This window comes from Halyomorpha halys, unplaced genomic scaffold (genome assembly GCF_000696795.3).
Source record: "Halyomorpha halys isolate HHAL.00 unplaced genomic scaffold, Hhal_1.1 Scaffold106.1, whole genome shotgun sequence".
NCBI lineage: Eukaryota > Metazoa > Arthropoda > Insecta > Hemiptera > Pentatomidae > Halyomorpha > Halyomorpha halys.
In genome coordinates this window covers 1285321-1313197 of record NW_027111449.1, presented here as the reverse complement: position 1 = coordinate 1313197, position 27877 = coordinate 1285321, and the positions used below count along the sequence as shown (strand labels likewise).

Genomic DNA, 27877 nt, shown 5'->3' with positions numbered 1-27877 from the left:
ATAGCTACTAACTATTATATTATATATAGCTAGTGTAGAGGTCTCATTACGTCATGTTGTGTAAACACAACCTTTATTTTTTATTATTTTTGTTCAATTTGTCTGTACGTTAATTAATTCCTATATTATCTTTTTTTAAATTTAATTTATGTTTAATAGTTTCAATAATGCATGTAATTGTTAATATGTACGTTTTGAACACTTCTACTATTTATAAAAATTCAGTACAACTTAAGTTATTGATATAGTAGACTTAGATTATATTTCTGTAGAATACACGTCAGATGTTAATCTAGTGTAAACGTTTTTTAATTTATTTACTTCACCATCACACCTCATATCTAAACTAGTACTGCCAATTTGATAAGGAAAGTGAATATTAATTTTATATGAACATTAAGAGGCTTATTTTACAATCGAGATGTCCAAAAGCCCTTCTAAAAACTTTGAACTACATAAGAATCTACCTCGAAAAGCCAAGAGTTATGATCTGGTTAATAGTTACGAGTTAACGAATTAAAAAGTGACCTATTCAAGGAAAAGGCGTCTCTGAATATACAAAAAAAATTAAGCAGAACTGCCTCATTGAGTAAAAAGAGATTTTTAGAAATGAAAGTTTGATAGGTATCAGGTAACCATCGTACCCTTCAAACAAAAAGTGATATGCTAGCAATCAACAGCTGTGATAGAATAAGTGCCCCGAGCTGAGTATTCCAGAGGCTGTACCTTCAGGAATAATGGCAACGAATATCAGGCGGACTGATAAATTACACATCCATTACAGCGGGGCTCGATTGAAAGGAGTATTTTAAACTTTTTTATAACTTAATTGAAAGAGGCGTCGACTTGTGAAGCCGGGGCTTATTGTCTGCTTGTAGAAGAGGGGGCTTTATTCTGTTTCAAATTGTCCCTAGTTGAGGGGAGAAAAAAAAGATAAACGTAAAACGAGTTATTGATTGGTTGGTCATCCATCACTTCACGGCTGAAGCTGAAATTATCATGAAATTAATTTTAACATTAAAAGTAAATTCATCGATGAAGAATAGACTAATAATAACATATTAAAAGTTACTATTAAAGTAATATATCTCAATGTTTAAAGAAATTATATCTTCAAATTCCCTGTAGAATCTCTCTGACAATACCAGCAACCCCTCTACGAAAGCTGGTAAAAATAAAAACAAAATCTATTTATTGTTTCCTGCTTAAAAGAAACAAGAAAAATAAAATTATATTTTTTGAATCCTTAAAAAATTCATAAAATTCAGATTTTTTTTACAGTAATTTAAGAATTTTTGTACATTAATAAACATCTAGAGTGTCCAACCGCACAACTTTCTTAACCACTGTGGCTGCCCAAATCAAATGTAATAATTGTTGCTATTTCTTCACTGATTTAAATATGTTGAAGTGTGTGTATGTTTTGTCTATGCCCAATCAACTATTATATAATATAAAACTCTTGATTTTGTTAAATTGGTAAACGTTTATTTACCATTATTAATTTTCGTAATGTTACAAGGTAAGAAAAGTATTGTAATTGGGTCAAATTTTCACCGTTGCACCAGTTTTTCAACAAACTTATGCAATTCAGACCCCTCAAACTCTTTATTGGGTCACAATTATTTCTTAAATTGATGGAGCATTTTTTAGTTCAGTAGGGTTTTAGTTTCTAACTCGCTGTGTACCAAAGCGAGCATAGTATGGCCTATTGTTGTACTGAAAAAATACTGTTTTTGTATAAACAGTAGCGCAAAAACGGCTCAAGCGATTTTGATAAAACTTGATGTTGTTTTGTTCCTTAAAGCCTACACTTTAATATATGTATAGGATTTTAATATATTTTATTTTATAGATTGTTCGTCAGTTTACGAACCATCAGTTTAAGAATTAACCGTGCAACAGACAATAGTTAAAAAAGGATTTGAACTTAAAGGTCTCTGGAATGCATAGATTTGTCGAATGACTAATGGCAATGTGGAAATTTTACCCAATTACAATACTTTTCTTACCTAATAGTGCAAAATAAATTAAAAATGGTGAATACTAATTTTTACTTTTAACAAAACCAGGTGTAGATAAAACTACCAGAAAATAATGAAATACTTCTGTAACAAGTGACTAGAATACCGATATCATAAGGCTAAGAAGTGTTTTGAGAAACGAATGTATTGACCATTACAGGACAAAAGCTCTTCAGGAGTACGGTTTTCCTCTTGCTTGAAACATGTCATTATTTAAAATTCAACTAAAATCCAACAATTGAATAGTTGATTATTCACGAAATGATTCACATAAGATCTGAAAAAGAAACAATGACTCCTACATCTGCCTAAGTCTCTCTATGGTGAATATGATGATGACTTGGACAATGGTTAGGAGCAAGATACCAAGGAGAAAATCCCTACCATCATAAGCTAAGTCTTCACCATAATAACCATTAAAATTATGGAAGCCGAAAAAAAATGTTAATTCAATGTGGATTTTTGTGCTTATGCATTATTCGGCTTATGCAAATCAACTTGTAAGGAAACATGGGAGAAAAAAGTGTGCTGTTCACTTATTTCTGCTTCTTTTTTTTCGAATTTTTATGTAAGTGGCTGCATGTAAAGCAGACTAATTTATTCAAAGTTTATTAAATATTATTAAAATTATTTTTCAGAAAAATAAATTGTAAAGCGACAAGAAGAAACGTTTCCATGCCTTCAGTTAGAGTAACGTTTTTGTCATTAAAAAAGCCAGTAATCAATTTTAATTTCCTGCCAATGTATAAGAGTGATAACGATCAGGATTTCATATGACAAATATTACCAACCTTTAAATGATATTAATTAAACTAAGAAATTGAACATACACAAATGTGAAAGAGGATGTTTTGTTTATTACAATCCTCTATACATATTTTAAGAAAGTAAAATAAATGCTTAATAAAAATTAAGAAAATACACCAAGGGCCATTAAATAATGTATTTAAATGTATTGAGTTTTATAAATCAAATAGACTTAGATAGGAAATAAACTAAACTCAACCACTTGTTGTAAAATTACGTTAAGCAATAATGTTAATACACAAACGTAAGGAAAATATGAACCATGATAATTTTAACGTAGAAACCCATACGGAACTCAACCTTCACAAAGCATATATTCCTTAACTAACAAAATAAAATATTGCAGGAAATGGTCCGAGTGGCGGTCAAGAAAGGTACAAAAATAACAAATAAACTTTAGTACATTAGTAACCAACGTCCCGCTCCACTTTACAGGGCTGAATCCTGGAAGATGAGAGGTGAGGATTTAGGACGGATAAAATACTGGTGATCCATAGATAAGATTTAGGATGGATAAAATACTGGTGATCCATGGATAAGATTTAGGACGGATAAAATACTGGTGATCCATGGATAAGATTCACCAAAATCTTGAATTATTATCCGTCCTAAATTCTCACTTCTCATCTATTACAAAAATAAGCCGTGCAATGTTTGGGAAACATTGGTTACTAATAAATAGTTTTTCTGTTGCTGTACACTTTTCTTAACAACCGCCAAAAATGAATCATCATTACAGGTAGCAAAGATCTGATAAAGCGGGTATTTGACAAGGTAGATTTTATTTCAATTATTATTATTATTATTAATATTAATATTATTTTATCGTTTTAATAAAATGCTTTCAGAGTATGGTATACCAATAGCCCTCACAGACAGACAGATATGCTAGTTGGACTCCAGAGACGGAGCCCCACTGGAGGGCGAGATCAATGGCCTCGTTCCCGCCTGCATTCCGCACCGCCCCGTCGCTTTTCAACCGGCAACCGCATTTCCCAATTTCCTTCCAAGGACGCTGCTCTTCACGTCGGAGGAGGAGAGGGAGGGGAAACATCTTCACAGTTCGAAGGGAAGTAGTTTCAGAACTTTCGGAACTAAGCCAAGAAAGCTCTTGAAATGAACTGTTATCAGCAGGCCGAACTGAAAGGTTAATTTCAGTTTAAAAATAATAAAAAAAATGTCTATATCTGAGATCGACAGTAAAGCCATATTCCAAATTTAGCCTCATTTTCAATTTTGTTCAATTTAACTATTCAATTTAAAATTGAAAGTCTCCTCTTCCCATTTTTAATAAATTTTCAAAGGTAAGATAAGAACGTCACTAATTCGAAGATAAAATCCACTAGCGTAAGCCAACCTTCATTGGACCCCTCACCTAACCTTATAATGCCAAAAGCCAATCCAAGGTATCCTTCACACCCAGCTATACATATAGCATACCTCCTATATGTACGTACCAAAAACCCACTAACATCATTACAGGAGGGTAAGAAAAAAAAAATCATAAAAACTACCAGAAATACATAAAACTCCTATATTCATAGGAGGAATATACTTCCTATATTCGTAGTTATATATACATAAAACTTATTTTGTCAGAGGGGTACGAAAAAAAAAAAGGATAAAAGACTATATCATCCTTGTAATATGTATGCATGCATTATACGAATAAATAAATAAAGGAGGCTACGAAAAAAAAAAGATATAAGGAAGGGTGGCCAGGGAGCCTTCTCTTCTACTATTTTGGGTTTTATGACCTCCTTCCAGAGATTTTGATAGTTAGCTACTCCATCAATACTCGCTATTAGTGATTATCTGTAATAAATATATGCATATATAATCAGATATTAGTACTTTATATATCTGTAATATAAAATAAATGCGAGTATGTTTTATAACCATAGAATCTAGTCGATATATCTGTGAATTGGGTTATATTTCTCATTGCGACATAATTATAAATTACATTTTAATACAGGCCCGTTCATCCCATCAGTCCAAAGCAGTTTTGTGGGGTGGAAGAGTTTGAGGTGCACAAAAAATAACAGGAAAACACTTTTGGAGCGCGCTCATAAATATATATAAATAAAAAGACTTAAGAAAAAATATTTTGGATATAGATTTAACACTTTTTTAACAGAGGGAAATGTTTTATTAAACAAACAAGCAATGCTGCCCAATATTATTTATTATATATTAGATTGCTATAATAAACAGCATATTTATATCAGAGAGTCAGGGGTGCAGCACTTTTTAAGGAAGTGCTCTTAGGAGACCAACGGTTGAGCAAGGAGGTGATTTGGTCTGAATCACGCTCAACCACCAGATTTTTACCCAATTAAGGGTTTTTATTTTTACCCAATTTATGAGGCTGGGTGGACCCCGGAGGGCTCCTAAGCCAACAGGATTTACTTAACGGCTACAGAAAAACAGATAATAATTATCTGCTACAGTCGGATTCGAACTCAGGTCCTTGGAGTCAGTAGTCATTGCCTTATCAATAAGTATAACCCTCATTAGATAAAATATTAAAATAACATAAAGTAATTAAAAATAACATATTTACCATAACTAACTTTTAATAAACAGCATTATCAACTACAATAACCATTTAATAAAAAAAAATAAATAACTTGTATTTTTAAATCCAAATAATCTTAGTATTTACAAGCATATTTTAGTCAAAAATTGAAAGTAAAGAATCTTGAATTTGTAACATTTTATGTTAAGGAAACTAGAAAATGGAGAAATGAGGGGTAGCCACTACTTGCACACAGAGGTAGCAACTATAAATCGGGGCCTAATTGGATATTAATCGATATTAATAAAATTACCTAATTAGCACAATAAGATTTTTTTTCTACATGCATAGTCGAACACCTATCAATTGATTTCTGGTGTATAACTATTAAAAACTGAGACAACTTATATTCTGTTTCAAGTTTAATTCCCTTCCTATTACCGTAACGCATAATTTGGGTATATGCTTGGCGCATCTATCTAAATCAGCTATGGCTATAAAAAAACCATTCGCGATAGATAATAAATACACTAATCAAACCTATATAAATCCATTCATTTTGAAATTACTGCTCCAAAAGTAAGGAGAAGAAAAAAAATAATAATTTAAATAACCTGCATTCTTTATTGGGTATGTGCAGCCCCTACTTATTAATTTCAAGTTAAAACTTTTCATACTTGGAAGAGATCCATTATAGATAGGGATACAATCTGTCCGGGATTTACCCGAACGGACAGGGATTGATCATTGAGTCCAGTAAGGTCTCCGTCGAAACAAAACAATCCGGAATTCCATAACGAGGCGAAAAAAGAAGAATTTGTATTGGATCTACCAAGCCCAATCAAAATTAGTTGAAAATTTTTACTTCTCCTCAAAGCCATCCATGTATTGAGTTTTTCAATTGAGTTAAAGATCGCCTGATGTCGCTATATGTTTACCTAGTACATTTTTTAATGGTAGCGTCTTAGAATCTTTGATAAAGTTATTTGTTTCCGTGATAAAAGAACTTTTAATGATTAAAGCAATTTTCAAGCTGTATTGTATAATATTAGTTGTTTTAATGTTAAACGTTTATTGTAAACAACCATTGTATTGCATTCGCTTTTAAAGCATATGTTTTGTGGTAGAAAACACAATTTTCATCCATGTTCATCCCAGTGTTACTCTCTCCTTTCTTCATCCCCTACTTTCGGGTCTTATCCTTCCTCTGATCTGTCAAGTAGTCAAGCATTACGTTTTGAAAATTATTGTAATCCTAATTATAATAAAACTTACCATATTGGAAATATTTGTCCGAGGATTCCCGAATGTCCCATTTTTTAACACAAACAAAACTCGATTATGTGACGAAACTTGCCCTCCGGAATGCTATATTTAGGAGGACAGATTGTTTAATTTATAAGTTTTGTCCTGTAGGACCTAGTTTTCAAAACGAGCAATTTATCGGTATTGTATGATACCCATTCTTCGATGTATCTGCATCAGAATACATCTGTCAACACACTAAAATACAAATAGTATGTGTATTATAGCACTGATCAGTATGCTATGCGTATTGCAACTCAATGCGTTTGGGCAACTAGGCATGGAAATGAGTATTTCTCTCTGGTAGGGTATACTTTTGGGCAGTGATGATGCGGCCAGGAGCAGAGGAATAGCCTGATGTGGAAGGGGAAGGGTATTTCCGTGAGGAAGTGGTGCTTAGCGGCTTCCACATCGATTGTGATGCGTAGCGATATATCGACTTCCTCAAAGCAAGTGAGGAAGCTCCAATAACAATAGGACATCCGTACTGTCCCTTCTGCTACGTGGATCCACGCGCCACCTTTCTCATTATATCTTAACCTCTTCCTAATAATAATACCTCAAACCATTGTCTCTTTTTTCGTACTCTTTCTTATCTTACCATCATCACCGGTATCTAACTTCCTATAGCCCATTACTATGCCTCCAATTATAGCTACTAGAGACTACGAAGAACTATTCATCAATTATTTTTAGCAGAGTGGAGTAGGGTTGAATAGAAGGTAACAAATCAAGATGATATGAAGGACTGGTGGATAGAAAAACTTGATAAAATTCTTTTAGTTGGAGATAGGGCAGTAAAAATTGTGGAATTCAGGTAGAAAGGAGTGAGCACATCTTATTCATTAACTGAGGCATAGGCTACTCAAGTTAATAGTGCTCCCAGAATGACATGCTCTGTTGCAGAGTAATATTGATTTTTAAGATCGAGAATTTAACAATTCTTCAAGTTAACTACCTAATCTATTCTGTTTATTACAATTTAATAACTGAATTTTGAACATTTTGTTTCAAATTTCTCTCTCCCATTCCACAAAGTCAATCATTTTGGTAATTTTTAAATTTGAAGAGAACTATTTAGACTAAATGTGCTGTTAATTGCTGAAATAAAACACTTTAAATTCTTTCTAAAAGGGTTGTTCTCGTAAAAATTAAATTTTCGACAATATTTTACTGAATAAGACACAATTATGGCAATTTCATAGCGGAACGGTCCCTTCACATTCCATTAATTCCATGGCGCAGCCATAGGCTATAGCTAGACTATACCACCTAAACTGGACTCATCATGCTCATAATGCTGGACTCATAATGCCACAAGGCAATCAAAGGGAGAAGACACTCTAAAGTAAATATAATACATTTCAAGTACTATTTTACTATTTTTAACGAAGGGTACAAAAAAAAAATTAATAAAATAAAATACAACAATGTTAGATATCTAGAGGAAAATGGTAAATCTTTGTAGAGACGTATGTTAAGAAGTTTTAGTCATTTTTTTAAACAATTTTTTTGCCTTTTAAAAATATATACGGGTTATTTGTGAGGGATCGAAAAAGGTGCGCTTATTTCGCTTTAAATTCTATACATCGTTCTTGTTTCTATAAAAGTTAAACCATTTTCTCATTTCATAGTTACCTGAACGGAATTGAAATCTGACAAATAAAACACAGAAACAAAATTTGAGGTCATCAATATCATCGAGTACACTAGGAATCTTTAATGTATTTAAAACCTATAATTGTGAGAAATATGAATAGAAAAACAAAATGTAATAACTTCCAAATACATGAAGGATGCTAATAAATTGTTTTTTTCCAAAATGTAAACTTTGTTTATATAAAATATATGTATTAATATAATCCGTCACGAGTCTGCTGTTTTCCTGAACGCGCTATTCATAAACAAATATTATTTTAAAACTGAAAATTATGCATATTTCTTTAAAAGAATAAATTTCCAAAGTAAATAAAACTTCTAAGGAGGATGGCAAAAGCAGTATAAGTCAAAATTTCAAAAATTTCTACAGCATGTAGAACACTTAACCTACCTCGGTCAATTTATAACATCTTCTAGCTGCTGGCTTATTTCCTCCTTCCTCTTACATTAATGCTATTTATTTCTAATTTATGAATATATCTACTTGAAACTTTTATTTGAGGAAAACCAGTTTTTTGTATTTTTTATCATTGGCAGTTAACAGTTATAAATAGCTTACTACTAAGCTCGTCAAAGAGAAACTAGCAAACGTTAAGGAGTATATTGTTCAGAATTAATTTAATTTTATTTCAATTCTCGTTCACCTTAGAGCTTGGTACAATTCAATTTTAAATATTCAAGTAATAATACTACTGGATACGAAGCAGAAAGTTGGTTCAAAGTACGTACAACAGAAGGCAGATCTTACAACGTTCAGATGATAAATAAAACACGAAAAAAATTTATTTTGCATATCGGATAATATAACCAAGAAGAGCAGTTTTGATAACTTACAGTCATTTGGATAATAATCGGACTGTAGAGAACTGCATGACACCCTACTTCCACTATCTTGTTATACAAGAATTTTTAATGGATAAAGATGGTAATTGATTTTCTAGCATAAAACAGATCCCTTTCAGTTCACAATTTTAGCTTGCAGTTGATAATATCACTCTGTATTATAAATAGAAAGTAAGCTAGGTTCACTTATAAATTCAATACAAAAAAAAAAAATAACGACTTATTTACTCACTTGGTATTGGCTTCTGGGATGATATCGTCAACGACGACGTATATCATGGCCCCTGCTGCGAAGGCCAGGGCGTAGGGTAGAAGAGGCTCCGCCGCGGTGACCAGGAGGGCTCCGATGAGCCCGAAGATTGGCTCCACCATGCCTGACAGCTGTCCGTACCTATCATACATATCTTGTAATATATTTAAAAATTAATAATAATTAGTAATTTATAATTATGAACCAGGATTAATTAAAATGGCTTCCCAAAATAAACCATCAGTTGGGGCTTATGATCCTTTTTATTTATTTATCTTCCTAATGTTGTTTTCTCCTCAGTGAGAATTTATGCTCAATTGAGAATTGTTGAGAACAGATATAATTCCGACATGATATTCTTTTTCATTATTGTGTAATACTACATTCTGTAGTATTTCAAACAATAGTAATAGAGATCAGAGAACAAATTCACATCGTAATTACAGGGATATAAATTAATTGATAACAAAATTATAATTAGGAATGAAAAAAGAAGCAGAATTAAACCTTACATTGCTTCATTTTTTTAAATCACATTTAATATAATAAAAACATAGTAAACACATTTATTTCTATTTATAATAATTACGTTAAGCCTATAAAACAACTTAAGAAGGAAAAAGCAGGACTCCGAAAGATCTAGGCGCTTATTTATTAAGGCGAGGATTTATTAAGCTAAGGGATTAGGATAATGAGTAAGTTTAACAAAAAATGTGGGGAATTAGGAAGAAATAAGGTCTGAGACAAACGAGATATTAAGCTCATCATGTAGGTACTGTACTTACAAAAGTATTGTATGTGATAAATACTAGAAGTTTTAGCTTCCTCCCACAGTTCTACTCAATCAAGTCCTGACATGTTTTAGTACTGCCTTGTAACATATATGAGTAATTTGCTGTCAGCTAAAAGCTGGGATTTTCTATTTACCAGTTAATATAATTGTCTAAATCGTCGGTTGAGTTCTTGTCGTTTGAGCCCAGTATGTGGGTTCTACTAGTTAGTCTTCTGTCTAGGAGGAAGCCAACATACCATTCTGAAAACTAAACTAAATAAAAGTATAATATGGAGTATCCTAATGTATGGGACATAAACGTCTATCTCCTCAAAATATTGTCTTAACTTTAATTTATACTGATGACACATGTGTGCTCGCAGTTAATAATAACCTTTTAACTGCATTATCTCTATAGGAAGTTTGGTGAGTCGATTCTTAAAAAAAATTTCTTTTGGGGTTAATGAATTCCAATTTAATTAAATTTCTTTATTAAAATTATCAACACATGGTACAACGTTTCGGGACCACTGTCCCATATTCATGCACCTTAAACCTCATAATTTCTTCTAAGAAAACATGTCACAATTTGTGACACTCTGGCGCGGTGGCTGTGCTAAGGAGTAGTGAAGATAAACAAATTGTGACATGATTTCTTAGAAGAAATTATGAGGTTAAAGGTGCATGAATATGGGACAGTGGTCCCGAAACGTTGTACCATGTGGTGATAATTTTAATAAAGAAATTTCATTAAATTGGAAGTCATTAACCTCAAAAGAAAATTTTTTTAAGAACCTTTTAACTGCATCCCAAACTCTCCAATCCCAAATCATAGCCCATGAAGAATGATGTCGTAAATGGAGGAATAAAATAAATCCCATCAACTCACCTTTACCCTTCGTCGTAAACCTACCGACTGTCTTACAGTTTCCTACTGTTAATAATGTTGCACTTACCCCTATCGAACAGATCAGCTACCTTGGACTACATCCGGACAAACGACTAACCTGGAATCCTCACACAAGACTGAAAAGACAAGAAACTGCACGCCGATTTCGGCTATTACAGCACTTACTGGACAAACTGTATAAACTTCCAATTCATTACAAAAGACTAATCTACATGACTGTAATAAGGCCAATCTGGACATCAACGGAGTTAAGTTTTGGGGCTCCACTACATCTTCGAATTTCTCTCGAATCCAATCCTTACAATCCTAAATCCTTCGTAAAATTTTCAATGCACCTTACTTTGTCATCATACATAAAGACCTGAATGTACCATGTGTAACCGAACTAGTCCGAAATAGATATCATTCCTTCCATTATAAACTCCCTAACCACCCAAATCCACTAGTTTCTAACCTGGCTTCCTCTTCCATTCCTTACAAGACTCCGAAGCACCTGACAAGAAGAAGACCATGAAACCTGCTAACGTAAAAACATCATACTAACGGTTAGTTTCTCTACAGAGCTGTATCACTCTATTATAACTGAGATCAAATTTATTGAATGTATTATAATGTACAGTTGAAAATTTCAATAAAGATATTTTTAAAAAAAACTTTATTTTTTTAAAAATTAAATATTGAAAAATATTTATTGTTTTTTAAACTTATGGACGACCGCCATTCGCTATTCCCCAACTAGCCATTGTTGACAGATTCATCAATTTTGACATAACTCTACATAGTTTTCAATAAAGAAATTAAAAAATGGGGTAAAATAACTTCTTTTATTCTCCTCATGGGCTCTTGAACTATAAGTATCAATGTTAATATTAGTAACTATGATTCCTAGTTCAACAAATAATTGCAAGTACACAATTGTAATTTCAAAAAGTAAAATGGATAACACTACCCAAAACCATAGAGGGAGAAAGTGGTGGAGGTGAGGCGCCAGGAGAAGAGCAATTATTTCATTATATCCTTAATGACGGGTCGTTAACTGGCCACTAATTAGGGATGCCTACCTCGAGGTACTTAGCCTACTAATATATCCTCTCAGACTTATATTTATAATTGGTTGCACCTTCCGTCGGCACCAGTCCTCAGGCTTAATGAGTTCATCGGGGGATGTACGTATCCTCATCTGGTAGGGTACTGTTTATATTGGGGGAGTTCACGATGATCGATGATGTTGAAGGAAGCGTTAAAGGAAAGATACCTAATCGTGAAATTGGATAAGTCAAGTAATAATCTTCAATATCTGGTAAAAAATAAAAACCATAAGCAGCATAGCTCGGCAACTAAGGGCATATTCCTCCCTCATTTTGAAAATATTTGGGAAACAAATATAAGTAATTTAATGAGGAGAAGATGGTTGGGGGTGCGCTCAATGAAACACAAATAAGTATGACTAACTTATTTTAATGTGCCGACGTTTCGGCTAGAGTTTCTAGCCTTCTTCAGGGCTAAAAACAAAACAAGATAAATTATTATCTTATTTTGTTTGATTATCTTGTTTTGTTTTTAGCCCTGAAGAAGGCTAGAAACTCTAGCCGAAACGTCGGCACATTAAAATAAGTAGTCATACTTATTTGTGTTTCATTGACCGCACCCCCAACCATCTTCTCCTCATTTATCATCCACGGTCAACTATCTCTCATAATTTTAAATAAGTAATTTAAAGTATTTTTGAAAAAAGCAAGGTGGAAGAGTAAACAAAATTGAAAATCCCTAAAGGCGCTTCTCTAACACCTACCCAATTAACACGCAAAAGGTAAATCCACTGTTGGAGGGGCTGCAGAGTTGGAAGAAACCTTAAAAACTGCTAATAAGAAATAACAGAGAGGACAGAAGGATAATGAAGAGTCGATACCCTCTTAAACTTTTTTAACACCAAATCAATTCACATTACAATTTGTAAAACCCTAACTCAATTTGGAGGGACTGTAGAGATGTACAAATCCACGAAAAAACATTAGGTGTTGTTAGAATAAAAAGTTGTCTTAATTCACTCAATTTGAAGTGAGTTGACTTTCATGAGTCCAATATTTCGGACCTCTTACCAAGACGGAATTGATATGACATGCAACGAATAAAAGGAATTGAGAAAAACTCAAAGATTTTAGTAAACTAGTAAAGCTGAATCCGTGTATAATTATACTATTTTCTTTTGACAAAGGAACTAAAGAAAAGGATTCAATAAATAGTGAAATCAAAATACTTGAAATCTTATTGCTCCGTCCACTTACTAGACAAATCTCTTGCACTATTCAGAGCTTGGTAATAAATCCTCATAAGTTTGTTTGAGTAAAAATGGTTCTTAAAGGTATTCATGCTGATACCATCTAATGTCATGTTGATCTAAAGAAGGTTTCTCGGTCATTCATTATTTCAATTTCTAAATTTCCAATATAAAATACAACTAGTAATCGATTTACAACTATTTGGACTATAAGGGAACAAAAAAAGAAATAATAAAACGTGTTAATTTAAATCTGGATGATACCAACGATTTTGACAGTCAATGTTCTTCTGTCAGTACTTCGGACCTAACGAACAAGATTGCATATCAAAATTTAAAAATAATATGTATATTATTATTTCTAAACATGCACATTAATCAAACAAATACAATATTTTTACTTAAATAATTTCATTGTTTTCAAATTTATTTACTGATGTTACAAGACCTTGTAGATCTTTGGCCGCCCGATTAAAAATATATTAAATTAAATCAAAATCGGTACCACTACAACCCATGAAGGGTCAGGGGTTCAGTACTAAAGCAAGTGCTGTTACTAGACCAAAGGTTGTGCAAGGATTTGGTGGCTTGGTCATAATCAGGCTCGACTGCCAGATTTTTACCCAATTAAGGGTATCCAATTTATGAGGCTGGGAGGACCCAAGAAGGGCTTCAGAACCCACAAGGTTGACTCATGGCTACAGTGTAACAGACAACCATTTTCTGTTCAGCCGGCTTCAAACCCGGGTCTTAGGAGTTAGTAGTATCGTGCCTCACCATGCAGCCACTGCGGTTCTCGATTAAAAATATATAGAAGTAAATTTGATATTAGCTATACTGATATAATGACATGATGTGAGCATGTGGTATACAACACTGATACTGATACAATGACATGATACAAACATGAGAATCTACCCATTGATAGAACTTTAATAACATTTCTCGAGGAGGAGTTTTTGAGGCCATCTTTATTTCAGACTAGAAGGATTCTTAAGTAAAGAAAGAGAAGCCCAGGACTTTTAGTTACCGACTTACACCATATCGACTCACAAAGAAGGTGGAAGACCGGACCCCATGGCGAACCCGAGAGCTGCAGTGTAATCTAATTATTTTAGCATCGAAATTAACATAAAAAGCTATATACATGAAGAGCAGGAGGTAGATGGCAGTTCTGAGAGTGCTTCTCATTTTCGAGCATCTATTCAGAAACTGCGAGTCATTTAAATACCTATGAAGGATAATTTCATGAGATGGTAAAATAGAGGGAACATTAAAGTCATGACCGTAGCAAATATTAGACGTATATTCGACGGATGCCAAAGCAGAAAACCTCTCAAGACATTCTACACAGATCCACCACAGCTTATACACGTAAAGCAAGTTATGTGTGAAGAACAGAGGGATGCTAATGACAAAATACAGGCCAATTATGGTTGAAGATGTATGTGATGCTTATATTCCAAACTAAAACAGGCTATCCAAACCATGAATGTAATTACGATGGTTATAAGAATTGAAATACATGGTGATAGAAGCAGCTCATTTCTCAGGGCTCGCGTGAACTAACTGATGCATCAAAAAAATAAAACCTCATCAGTATGTTGGAGATCTTAAGTCATGCATCATGCATTTATATTAAGAGATGCTATGCTAAGAGCAATAGCAATCTGTAAATAAAGAGATCCTGTAAAAAATCCTAAGAAGAGTAGAATTTCTTAGGATTTTAAAGAGTCAAGACAAACATGTCTTACGATCAATGATGGGTAAATTATTAATGAATTCTTGCGATTATTGTAAGGGATCTGCTTACTTTAAGACGAGGATATTTTTTATAACACTTCTTTCCAATTCTTGGACAGTGCGCTCTTTCTTGATAGCACTCTTGCACCTACTAAATTTTACAGACAAAATAGTACCTCAGAAAGATGAAAAAAATAGAATATTATATTATACCACCAATGAAATAAATGATCCACAACCATTGATAAAAAACATTATATCACTATCAAAATCTTTAAGTCACTTAATGAATGTGAGTTTTGAGTTAGAACCTTCATATCTTGTTAACTATAAGAAAATCAGTCTAAGCATCGAAAATAATTAAATTAAACAAGTTCATAGATACTGGAATAACATCATAAACTTAAGTGGGAAAATGTAGAAATGGTGGAAATGCTGAAGTCGTTTGGAAAAAGTTCGGTTGAACCCAAGATGCCTTCATCAGTCCTTCACTAATTAGTCATACGATATTGAATGTTTCGGGGTATAAGTGATGACAGTAAAAAGTAGTATCTTAATACTATACAATACATTGTCTATGATTACAAAATAATGTAACTCACCAGAAGGCAGTCATTGTGGAGAAACCTGCGGCTTTCAGTGGAAGGCTAACCGCTAGGCCTTCGGGAAAATTTTGTATTCCTATTCCTATTGCCAGATTTCTGAAAAAAAAAGATAACAAAAAATTAATAATAAAACTACTACTCTACACATCACTACATATTTTTTCAAAGAAAGATCCACGCACATTACACTTAACTTCTAATATTTTTAACCCATTTTTATTTATTATTAATTTTCTATGTCATTTTTTTTTAGGTTCATTCAGTGGCAAACCCATTTGAAACCTATCGCTATACTATTATTATTTTTTTTGTGATAAAAACAGTGAGTCAATTTTTGTTAAATTTGCTGTTTAATTAGATCGTTATTTCCAGTGTAGAATTGGTAATGTGGTAAATAAAATTTCTTTCCATGATTTAATCTGATAAACCCAGGAATACAGTAAATTAGTATTTTCCAACTCGTAGAATTATGAGCACCACTAAGGCGGAATATTAACCATGGGTGTGGTACACCCCCACGGCCGACTTGGGGCAAAGGAAGTCTCCTTCGGAAAATATTTTAAACTTAGGTAGGTTTAAAAGTGGATTCTCAAACACTCCTCTTGTCCATTGGCCTCTAGATGACACACAGACGTGTTCTTGGACATTCTCATGGCCGACCCAAAGAGATCAAGCTAGATTAAATTATTGTCACCGCTTCATTTTTAATTACACAATTAAAAAGCAAGCAGCATGCGGTAAAGGGTATGAAGACAATATGATAACCATCAATAATGGGTAAATTATTAATGAATTCTTGCGATTATTGCAAGGGATCTGCTTACTTTAAGACGAGGATCTTTTTTATGACACTTCTTTCTAATTCTTAGACAGTGCGCTCTTTCTTGATAGCACTCTTGCATGTACTAAATTTTACTGGCCGGAAAAACTTCCGGGTGATAGCAGCAGGCTCATCGACTACAGGTCAAGCCAGAAAAGAGGAGTAAGGATATTCCTCGGGGAGAAGAATATCAATCATTGGAACAACTATACCAACATGTGTTATTTAAAAAAAAAATTTTACAACTAAGCCCTTTGTTATAAAATTAATAACATTGAAAAAAGATATTCTGTTTATTGATATACAGGTACTTTGCTAATTCGTGCTACAGCATACATGATATATGCCACAGTCTTGATGAAATCACATGTCGTCCCCATCAATATTCTCTTCATAGGTATCGAAGGTAAAATTCCGACATATTTTGTACGACCTTTTCGAACATTGGCCCAAACTTTCAGTACTTTTGAAGTGTTGCTAAACAATCAAAATGAGTTGTACTATCGTGTAACGATCTTTTTTCGCTAACCTGAAACTATAAGCTGTCAAATGGTTTTTTAACAGGGTGGCCAACACTTGACTGTAAATTTTAAATCTTGCATAAATTATGGGCAACCTTTATATACAGGGTGTCCGTTCCAGCATACGTGTTCACCTTTATATACAAGGTGTCCGTCCCACCATACGTGCTCACCCTTTATATACAAGGTGTCCGACCCAGCATACGAGCTCACCCTTTATGTACAGGGTGTCCGTCCCACCATACGTGTTCACCTTTATATATTTACAAGGTGTCCGACCCAGCATACGTGTTCACCCTTTATATACAAGGTGTCCGACCCAGCATACGCGTTCATCCTTTATATACAGGGTGTCCGTCCCACCACACGTGTTCACCCTTCTCATTTCTATAATTTTCATTTCATTTTTGCTATAGATTACATAATAGTGGCATGTGGTCCTTTCAGCGTAACGTTAATTTTTTAACTTTCGACATTTCTTCTCCAACGCACCTAACTTGTGAATTTCCAATTAGATGGGGTATATGTTTTTTATATATTCTGATAATAAATCAGATTCTGTTTCATATAGGTTTTTTATTCGATCCGTCATGAAGCCCTGAAATGCCAACAAACGCAAAAAAAAAATTAACGGTTTTTGACAGCCCGGAAAATCGAAAAGCCTGGAGAACAAAATCGATTCAGAATTTAATTTTCCGTATGGACCCATCATATCTAATTAAGTCGTTTATTCTATGAACAGTCATTGGCATTACAAAGAAAAATAATATGCAATTCTGTAGAAAGCTATCGAATAAAACATTAAGTATAAAATGTGATTCCATTTTTTTTTTCTCTGCCCCATTATATTTTAGAATACTATAAGATAAATTCAATTTATGTTAAATAATAAGGGTAAAATATATTAATCAGTATATAAAATTCGGTTATCTACAAAACAAACACATTACCATTTACCCATTCAAATTCATATTAATAACATTGCCTACAACGTGGACAAGGCTTTCCCCCAAGAGGATAGATCCAGACTGGGGAAGAAAAGGATGATGGAATAAGAATGGAGCATAAGATAGTATGGAGGCACGGGAGCTATGTAACGGGAACCGGGCCAAGGTCACCGATCTGCCCTCCATTCACGGGAACATCCTACCCTAGGAGGGGGGTGGTCTGTCTTTATAATTTGGGGCTCTATACAATTTTAATCAAGCCATTTGTAATTTATTATTTTTATTTTAAACATATATTAAAAAAAAAAAAACAATCTAAAAGACTTCTCAGTTATGACTAATGGTCAACACATTTACCATACTACCGATGGGTTATTAGGATAGGGTAGTACAAGTTGGCTTAAATTTGTTGTGGATCCGTTCAGTGCCCGATTTTGGTAACCAATAAAAATGAGTTTAGGCAAGTGCTGGTCATGCATCCACACTTATATGCTTAGTTTTTATAGCTTTAGCACTGCCAAAACATGCATTTGTCTATAATTAATTATGGAATATTCATAATTAATAATTACCTTTAGTTTAAGAATGTATATTTTAAAATTCTATTAATTGGATAAGGATAATTTTTTCAAATTAAGTCAATTAACTTCAGCGGTATATTCTTAGTTTAAAATTTATTTCTTTTTTAATTTTTAGGACTTCTATTCTGATACATATGTACCATAAATACAAAAATACAAATGTAAAACTGTTGGATATAACTTCCTTTTCTGTAGTGTGGCTATGTCACGCAAATTTTGAGATACCATTATGAGTTTTATTGAGATTATCATGATGTTTCTTCAAAGTGTCAAGGTATAGCTAATTTATGTTCTTTCACTAAACTTAATTTCTCTGTAGTATAGTGGTTTAAAATAGCACAAATACAAATTTAATTATTAATGAGTAATTAACTTAAAGAGTACCACATAAAGATTATTTAGTAGCATTTCTAAATATTTTTTATCATCTACCATCCGCTTTGCCAATGTTTACGTTTTCTTTTATTTTTCCTCTTTTTTTTGTCCGTTTCTTTTTATAGCATAAATAGTTCAAATCGAAGGTGGTAACCGAAAGAAGTTTGACCCCTCATGTTTGTCTCTCTGGAACAGACAAACGTATTGATGCCGAGGTTTGTCACTTTCTTTATTTATTAGATAATTCGGAATTTCGACGACTAGATCAAGTGTAGATCCGGTATAAGAATTTACCTCTAGAGCACAGGACTTACCAGAGTATATTACATGCACTTTATAATCTGACAATATTAAACCAAAACTATAAATTAATATTGTGGATAAATACGGTAACAGAGTTAGCGTAGTAAACCTCAAGGTTTTTTTTAAAATAAAGTATAGTTTAGAATTGGAAGAAGATAGTTGACCGTATGAAGTATATTGGAGGAAGATAGTCCAGGTGGCGGTCAATAAAGCTATCAAAATAGTAACAAAAACTATTTATTTTTAACCAACGTTTCGCCCCACTTTGTAGGGCTTCCTCAGGGCTGGTAAGAATGAAGTTCTGCAGTCAACTGAACCCACTATCTTCCTCCAATATAGTTTAGAATATTTGTCCCAAAAATAGATGACTCCACAGGATTTTAGAGGCTAGACAATGCCGGGGTGTATGCACCTAGTGGATATAACTAAAGTAATAACTTTATAACGGCAAGAACCAATGGCTAAAATGCTAATGCATCCTTGTAAAATCAAAAATTTAGGTTGACAAAAGTTAAGTTGAAAATTTGAAATTTGGGGGTAAAATGTTATTACTATTTTGGAAGAGGCAAACTGACTTCTTTATGCCCTGTAATGTTTTAAAATGTCAAAGTGAGCATTGTTTATAAAAGTTTAGATAGAATCATCTGCGATAACATGAATAACTTACGACTTTCCGATTATTTTTTTTCCTGTTTTTACCTGATAGAAATTTATTTTTCATTGAAAATGGACGATATAAAATCAGGAAGGACAAAATACTACTAACTATGAATCAATCTAACTAAACATTCAGTTCATTTAACGTCATATTCGAGTTATAAAAACCCAAGTCACCACCAACTCGAATAGGGTTTTTTCCATGGTTCGTTCCTCCAAACCTAGTTCTAGTTTACCCCAGTGATTTTTTGCATTTTGGGGAGATTAAGTTGTTGTTTTTTTCAGCTTTGTTGGTTCCAGTCAAAAGAGACTAATACATTTAAATGGAATAAGAATAGTAGACCAAAAAATAGTCGAAACCAATAGTAAAATATGTTCTTACTCCAGTATATAATGAAGTTATTATTAAATGAAGCTATCTTTGTACTTCTTAAAGATTGTGTAACTCATGTTAGAGACATCCAGAAAAATAGAGAAAAGCTCAAGTCTTTATCTGATGTTAATATTAGCTAGATATTAATGATGTAAAGTATAAATGTTTAAGGATTTAAAAAATTATACCATACTACCCACAACACAGAAAACGAAAAAGTTACTTAGACTCAAATGAGTAGTGTTTCACTCATTAAAGACCACTATTCTGAACCAGAAATTATTGATCCCGGACTCAGTCAACATGGACAACATTTTCAGACCAATAGAAAAAATCAGATTATTATTATAATCATTAATAGAGCTAAAGTTACAATGTACTGACTTTCATTTTCAATGTTTCCCTCTATTTGTTTAATAAGGTATTTATCAAGTTATTAAACGTATTGCTGTTGGGCATTATTAAAAATGATCATAATATTTTTTAAAATAAATAATATTACTTTTTTTATAAATAATAGATAATACTCAATTAATAGTTTATATTATTAGATATTCATAATTTATTAGCAACCAGTTTCTTTAATAAACTTCTATTTTAATTATTTTCTTTTTCTAGTCTTCAAGTAAGCTTTTTGTTTCTTACTAATTTGGGCTTTTAATGAAGACAGATGGAGGCAAATTATTATTAGTTACACTATTCTGTTGCCTCTTGCTTTATGGTTATTTAACTTAACATACATTAACGCTAAAAATAAATTTCTCAAAAATTTGTAATATGTAAATCATTAAATGCTGCAAATACTGTTGTGAATTGCGACGCATATTACCCACCCTTCGTCCAACTAGAAATTATAGGGTAAATTAGTTTAAATTATTCTAACGATTAAGGAAAAGGTCAGGTAATCCAGCATCAGATATAAACAGATTATGATGAAACTAAGAATACATGTTTCTCATTGAACAAAGAATTAATGAAATAAGGGTTTATCGGTCCCAACCAGAGAAGAGGGTTCAAATACCACTCAAAAACTGTAGGATTGATCAATTAAAAAAATATTTCGTGAGCTTTAGAAAACTACCATACATTTATTTTTATTTGGTAACAAATTCTAAAAGAATTACTTTAAAAAAAAGTTGAAAAACTACTTATTATGAATTTAAACTGAAAAATAATAATTATATATTTAATTATAAATTACTATTATTTAAAAAGTAAAACAATGCAATAAACTTAAAGGATTAAACTTATTTAAATCTTGATTTTAAATTTTAAAATTTACAGTAAAATCATTTTTTTATTTATACTTAGAATCGTAATCTTTGGAAAATTACCATGTATTTATTTTTATTTGGTAACAAATCCGGAAACATAATTCTAAAAAGAGTTCAAATGCTACTTATTATTAATTTAAACTGAAACTTTAGTACTCTATTAAGTCCTAACTAAGTTTAAATATTTTTAAAAATGCAGTACACTTAAAGGATTAAACTTATTTAAATCCTAATGATAATTTTTAAAAATTTTTGACGAAAATGTACAGTAAAATCATTATTTTATTTTATTTTTTCTGAAAAAAAGATTATTTTATGTTTAATAATTCTGAATATTAGTTTCTAAAAAGTAGAATTTTGAAACCTTAATCGATAAAATTATCCGGAAACGTATTAAGTATAACTGCTAAGGGATATGGATGGAGGTAGGGATAACTCATTTAAATCCTAATAATAATATTTAAAATTTTTTTATGAAAATGTACAGTAAAATCATTATTTTATTTTATTTTTTCTGAAAAAAAGATTATTTTATGTTTAATAATTCTGAATATTAGTTCCTAAAAAGTAGAATTTTGAAACTTTAATCAATAAAATTATCTTATTAAGTAGAACTGCTAAGGGATATTGCAGGCGACAGTCATTGTAATTCATTTAAAATTCTTTAATAAATATATTAAATAATTTATAAATAAATATTAATTTTCTTCTTAATTTTTATATTAATTATTTCTTCCATCTTCATATTAGAAAAAAAATCAATATTAACTTGGTTTTAAAAATTCATTCAAAAATAAAATGTGTCCTACAGTTTACCTGGTAATTGTTAGCATTGAGAAATCAGAACAAAATACTACATTTAAATTAAGATTAGTAATTAAGATTTATCTAGATTTTCTAATATTATAGGAAAATTATTTCTACTAATAATTATAAAATGATAATCAATGAAAGAAGAATCAAAGCGGTGAGATTTGGGGCAAAAACTTTTTTTTTCTCTCTTCAACTCTTACAGGTCAGAATTTTTAAAACGGTAAAATAAAATTATTTAGAAAAATTAAGACCAAGTAAAGATTTTGTGTCACAGCTCAATTCAAGCTTTTTCTCAATCATTTAAAAAGGTCAAATAGGTTTTAATTTACAAAAACATCTGAAAATAAAAATCTCAGTCTCAGATGTCACTTAAACAGCTTACGATACAGTGATGCAACGCAAAATGGCTAAAAGTCATTTTATCCGATTTAGTTCATGATTATTATAATAAAAATCTTTTTTTTATTTTTCACTCATTAGTTTTCCGGACGTTTAAATGTTTATTAATCCTTATCCACGCCTTCCTATGATACATTTTATAAAGTACATCTCTAAGAAATTGTAGGAAGGTAAAAAGAGCAGAGGTTCTAAAGAGCAGAAACAGTATTAAGCTATCTCATTAGCATCATAATATTGCATTGTCATCGTTTTCTTATTAGTACCTAATTTGAGATCGGTTAATCGGGAGTAAGCTGAAATATGGCAAGCCTAATTTTTAACGCAGTTTTGAAAATTTAAGAACCTAATTTAGTAGACATTTTTTATTTTATAAAATTAATATTGATCAATATTGAAGATGAATTATTGATATTTACTTCAGTAAAAAATAATACAATAGATAAATATAGAACAAATTCTATGGAAAAACCCTAGGACGAGTTGAATCTGCTAATTCCAACCACAAACAAAAAAGTAAAAAAAAAGAAGAAAGAAAATGCCATGTTTTACCATTTAATTTAATTAAACAAAAAATTCTGTATTCACAGGATTTAAAATTAATTAATGGAGAAAAACCTTGATTTATTTTGTAGTTACAGCAATTTGAACCTTTTTTTTTTTTTTAACAGGATGCATTTAATATATTCTGAAATAGTTAGCAGTGACTGAGAGGAGATGCTTATGTAACAGGGAAGACCTTGAATGCAACCACAAGCTGCAAGACAACTTAGAACTGATACCATGATTCAGCTAGAAAATATGACGAAAATGTAAAAGAATTTCCGCTATTTTTCAATTAGCGTTAAATAGAGTTATTTTCTAAAATGTAACTAATCGAAATATTTTTAAAAAATGTATTTTTCTTTCAAATATATTATTTCTGGCTTAATACAAGACAAGTATATTAGTTCTGACTTAATCCCTGAGTCAATATGGTGTAATTAAAAAATACATAAAGAAACTTTCAATAAAAAAACCATATTCAAAAATATCATTGATTGTTCAAACAAGACAGTAAGTTACACTGGCACACCTATAAACAAATACAAAATTAAATTATTTTAAAAAAAATAGCATACTAATTAAAAGAGAAATAAATAAATCTATCAATAGAAGAATGTAAAACCAATTATTGTGGAATATTCTTGATATCATAAACATTTCATAACAAAAAATGAGTATTCTATCAAATGCAATACATCCACTTTTAAAAAATAATTATCTTAAAATTAACAATTATGGGAGCCCTTCGCGCAGATAAGTAAAAATTTTATTGAAAAAGGAGAGGATTAAAATGTTTGAATAAACTGAATGTGCTTTTGTTGTATATTACTGACTTGTCAAAGAAACATTACTTTTGAAACATGAATTTATTAAATTAGATAAAATATTCTTCAAACTTAAAACTTCAGAAAAAAATCCAAAAGGCTTGAAGACGCCACAATTCATTTTATTTGAAAATTAAGAGCAAAGTTATTTGATTTAATGATATAGATATATAACACAAAGTCAACGTAAAACTTTGTTTTCATAAAAGCTAACGCATAAAGATGTAAAGTAAATGTATTTAAAATTGAAAATACTTAATTTAGAATGAATTCCCATTCAGTAAAGAAGATTAAATATAATTTAAGTATAGCTCTTGTTTTACTTATCTATTTTTTCATAACTCATTTAAGTTACTAAGACAAACAATGTATATGATAAACACTTATCAGCACAGCAATCAATATATTTTGGTGCAATATTGCTTTCAATCCTTAATACCATACAATTGTAAAATTATAAATCTTTAGTAAAAATTATAATAAAATATATCCATATAGTTTCATTACACTAGCTTAATACAATCATTTCTAGCGACTATCTTGAAAATCGTAGGATCTTGAATTTCACTGACTTCTTAAAAATAATAATAAGATAATGATTTAGTTGTTAATTTCAACGAATTATTAAATTTAATTACCTAATTTTATGATGAATATTTAAAATATGATTATTAAGATAACCTTTATCGAGAACCTTCAAAATGAACATCTCTAAAGGATTTGATATTTACCTTTCGTATAAATATGTTCACAATTTTTTTTTCTAAAGCATATTTTTTAAATTCATATATTTAACTATTTATTGAATATTTAATAGGGAACCAACGAGGCTTTTTTTTTTTTTTATTTCGCAACAAAAATTTAGGGTCTAATAATGATATAGAGGAATCCTTAGATTTATATATCAAAATAAAAAGTCTTCACAAAAACATCAATAAAGCCTATAAAACACGAACAAAAATGTAGGTCGATTTCTTATTGAATATGTTAGTTCAATTATTGATATCTGTTTGGCAGCAGAGTTGGGCAAACATTAGTAATAAATGAAACTAAATTACATCATATACAACTATTAGTAACCAAAAATGTAGTCTATGACAATTTAGACATAGTTTTATTTATAACTAACTTTTACCCAGCTCTGAATTGCATAAAAAAAATTATAGATTTATATTTCCATTCCAAAACCTTAACTCATTGGCTAATTGACTCAATTATCGAATTTTGCATATTATTTTATCAACAATTTTGTAAATATTTTACTGTTTTTAGAAAAAAAAATTTAAGTATTTTTACACCTTGTGATAATGTAGTAGCAAAACTAAAACTTTAGGAGTATTTTATCAAAAGTTGATATATCCACGTTTCAAAATAAAAGGTTTTTTTTTGACAAATTAAAATTCTGTTCCATAAAAAATTAAAACCATACTCAGCTTATTTCAAAATATTATCATACCAATGTAAAATGAATGTTACGAATAAACACATTCATTAAAAAATCACTCAAATCACAAAAATGTGCTCCCATAATAAGTTTTCAAAAGTGGGTATATTGACTATAAGCAGAATACTTTCCAATTAAATTTAAAAAATGAAAATTGCCTGGCTGGTTTAGAAATACAACACAACTTATTCTTATCAGCAAAACGTTACGTTAGTAGCATATTGGTTGTTCATATTTTGATCCCTTTAGATGCATCAATAGCAAAATGATATTAACATTCTTATTCATAACGAAAATGTAGATACCATTTTGATGTCTATAGTTTACACTGGCCAATAGCGAAATGTTATTAACATTTTCAAAAAATCGGTGAAATTTACGTCTGTTATTACAAGTATTGTTTGGATATTGACCTTTGAAGGTAGTAAGCTATTAACAATTCTATTTCCAGTTTAAACCCTCCTTAGGGCGTTACGTTCCAAAACTATTCGAATCCATTTTCATTTTGGTAATATATCATCACGAGGTGAATGGATTTTTTCCAAAAACCATAAAATAATTATGTGATATAAAATTTTTGAAAAAAAATCTTTTATCTCGTGATGAAACAACCATAACCAAAACTTAATTAAAAGATAGATATGGCTGGTTTTGGAATGCAACGTCTCCTATGTTCTTGTTGTAGGATAATTTGTACAGGATTTTACTGAAAAAACTTCATCTGAACATACTTTCTGAAGTATGGAATGAAATAGCATTATTCTATAGATTATATGTATAATAAAAAGTATGTAAGATTTCCAGTTTCTTCGTTGTAAATGCTGCAATGTTGGGAATTACCCGATGGACAATGGCGAATACAATAATAAAGAAATTGATTGGTTAAATAGAGACTAATAAGAGAGAGAAAGAGCCGGGATGGAGAGAGAGAAGCGGAGGGTGCGCGGCGCGGATTGGAGCAAACTCCGAGGTGGGGGTACGATGGCACCGCCCGCTCAAAATGGCTGACCGTCGCCAATTGAGGACAATTTGCTAAAGGATGGCCAACCTGTGATCTTGTGTCCAGGTCAGGGGTTGGCATCACTTGAAGTGTTCCGCTGGAGGGCTGACACATACAAGACATATAGAGTAAGGATTCCAAGTTAGCCGAACCCATATTGCGGGTTCCTAGCAAATCTTCAAAATGAAACTTAGCACAAATAATACACAATACAAATGGTTGCGGTTTCGCACACTTTTTTTTCTTGATAAAAAATTTCCAACACTGAACATGACTAAAAGTAACAATAATAAAACAAAAACGAATAGTTTCCCTTTTATTCAGAAACTGAAAATAATAAAAGAAAAAATATATTAACAAGGAAATTCATATTTTATAATTATATGAAAAATATACTAAAAACAAAAATTAAAAACTATTATTTAATGCAGAAACATAATTTAATGAAGCAAATAATTCTTAACTCTTATTTAAGTTTATTACGTACATCTCAAATACAAAGAAGTTTACTACTGTGAAGGTGGTAATATGAAACCTCATTTTGTTTTTTAATTAAAAACTCTCCTATTGGGCTTAAATTTTTTTTTCAATTTTTAGAATTACATTTTTTTATCAAATATTTTTAATTTTTAGGATAACATTTCTTTTTAAAGTAAAAAAAAAATCAAAATTACGTTGTAGACTTTTGGCGTGGATAATACCACCATGACTGCATAATCCTAAATTGAAAAAAAAAAATTCCTTAAAAAATAATGATAAAACCCAAACAAAAGTTTATAGAACAGATTTCCTTTCTTTTTTTTTTTAATGAAGTTATTAGGGGTCTGAATGAACGAGAAATAAAAATGTTATACTATGGAAACGATAAGGAACTAAATAGTTCAGAACAATCACAAAAAAAACATTGTTACCAACACGACACAAATCATAGTAATAAATACTAGTTAATTCAAGAAAATGTTTAAAAACTGGAAATCTATTTCGAAAGTTTAGTGACTCAATTTTAGACAACTAAAATATGGGAAAGGAACAATTTCTTGGGGGAAAAAATAGCGTTATGGCAAATCCCGCAGGTGTAGAATCCTCACACCGAAAGATTGAGAGTTTCCATATTAAAGCAGGTTCCATATACCATAAAAGTGACATTAAATTCAATTTTAAACAACTAGTTATTTTTTCTCGCTCTTTTAACTAAAAAGGGATGAAAAAAATAGAACTTACACTCTTAAGCCTTTTGTGAGGGACTAACGAAATGTTTAACATACTAGTCAAACATGTAAATAATA

The 27877-nt window shown here is 31.2% G+C and overlaps 1 protein-coding gene across 2 annotated transcripts in view; it reads right to left on the bottom strand.

The window, feature by feature from the left end:
* Zip48C (Zinc/iron regulated transporter-related protein 48C) overlaps positions 1-27877 on the bottom strand; it is a 203349-nt gene that overhangs the window by 4514 nt on the left and 170958 nt on the right. For both annotated transcript variants that reach the window (XM_014415762.3, XM_014415763.3), the window contains 2 exons: positions 15715-15813; positions 9392-9550 (listed from right to left, as the gene is read on the bottom strand). In XM_014415762.3, the coding sequence (XP_014271248.1) occupies positions 9392-9550; positions 15715-15813 (258 nt within the window). The remainder of the gene's footprint in view (positions 1-9391; positions 9551-15714; positions 15814-27877) is intronic.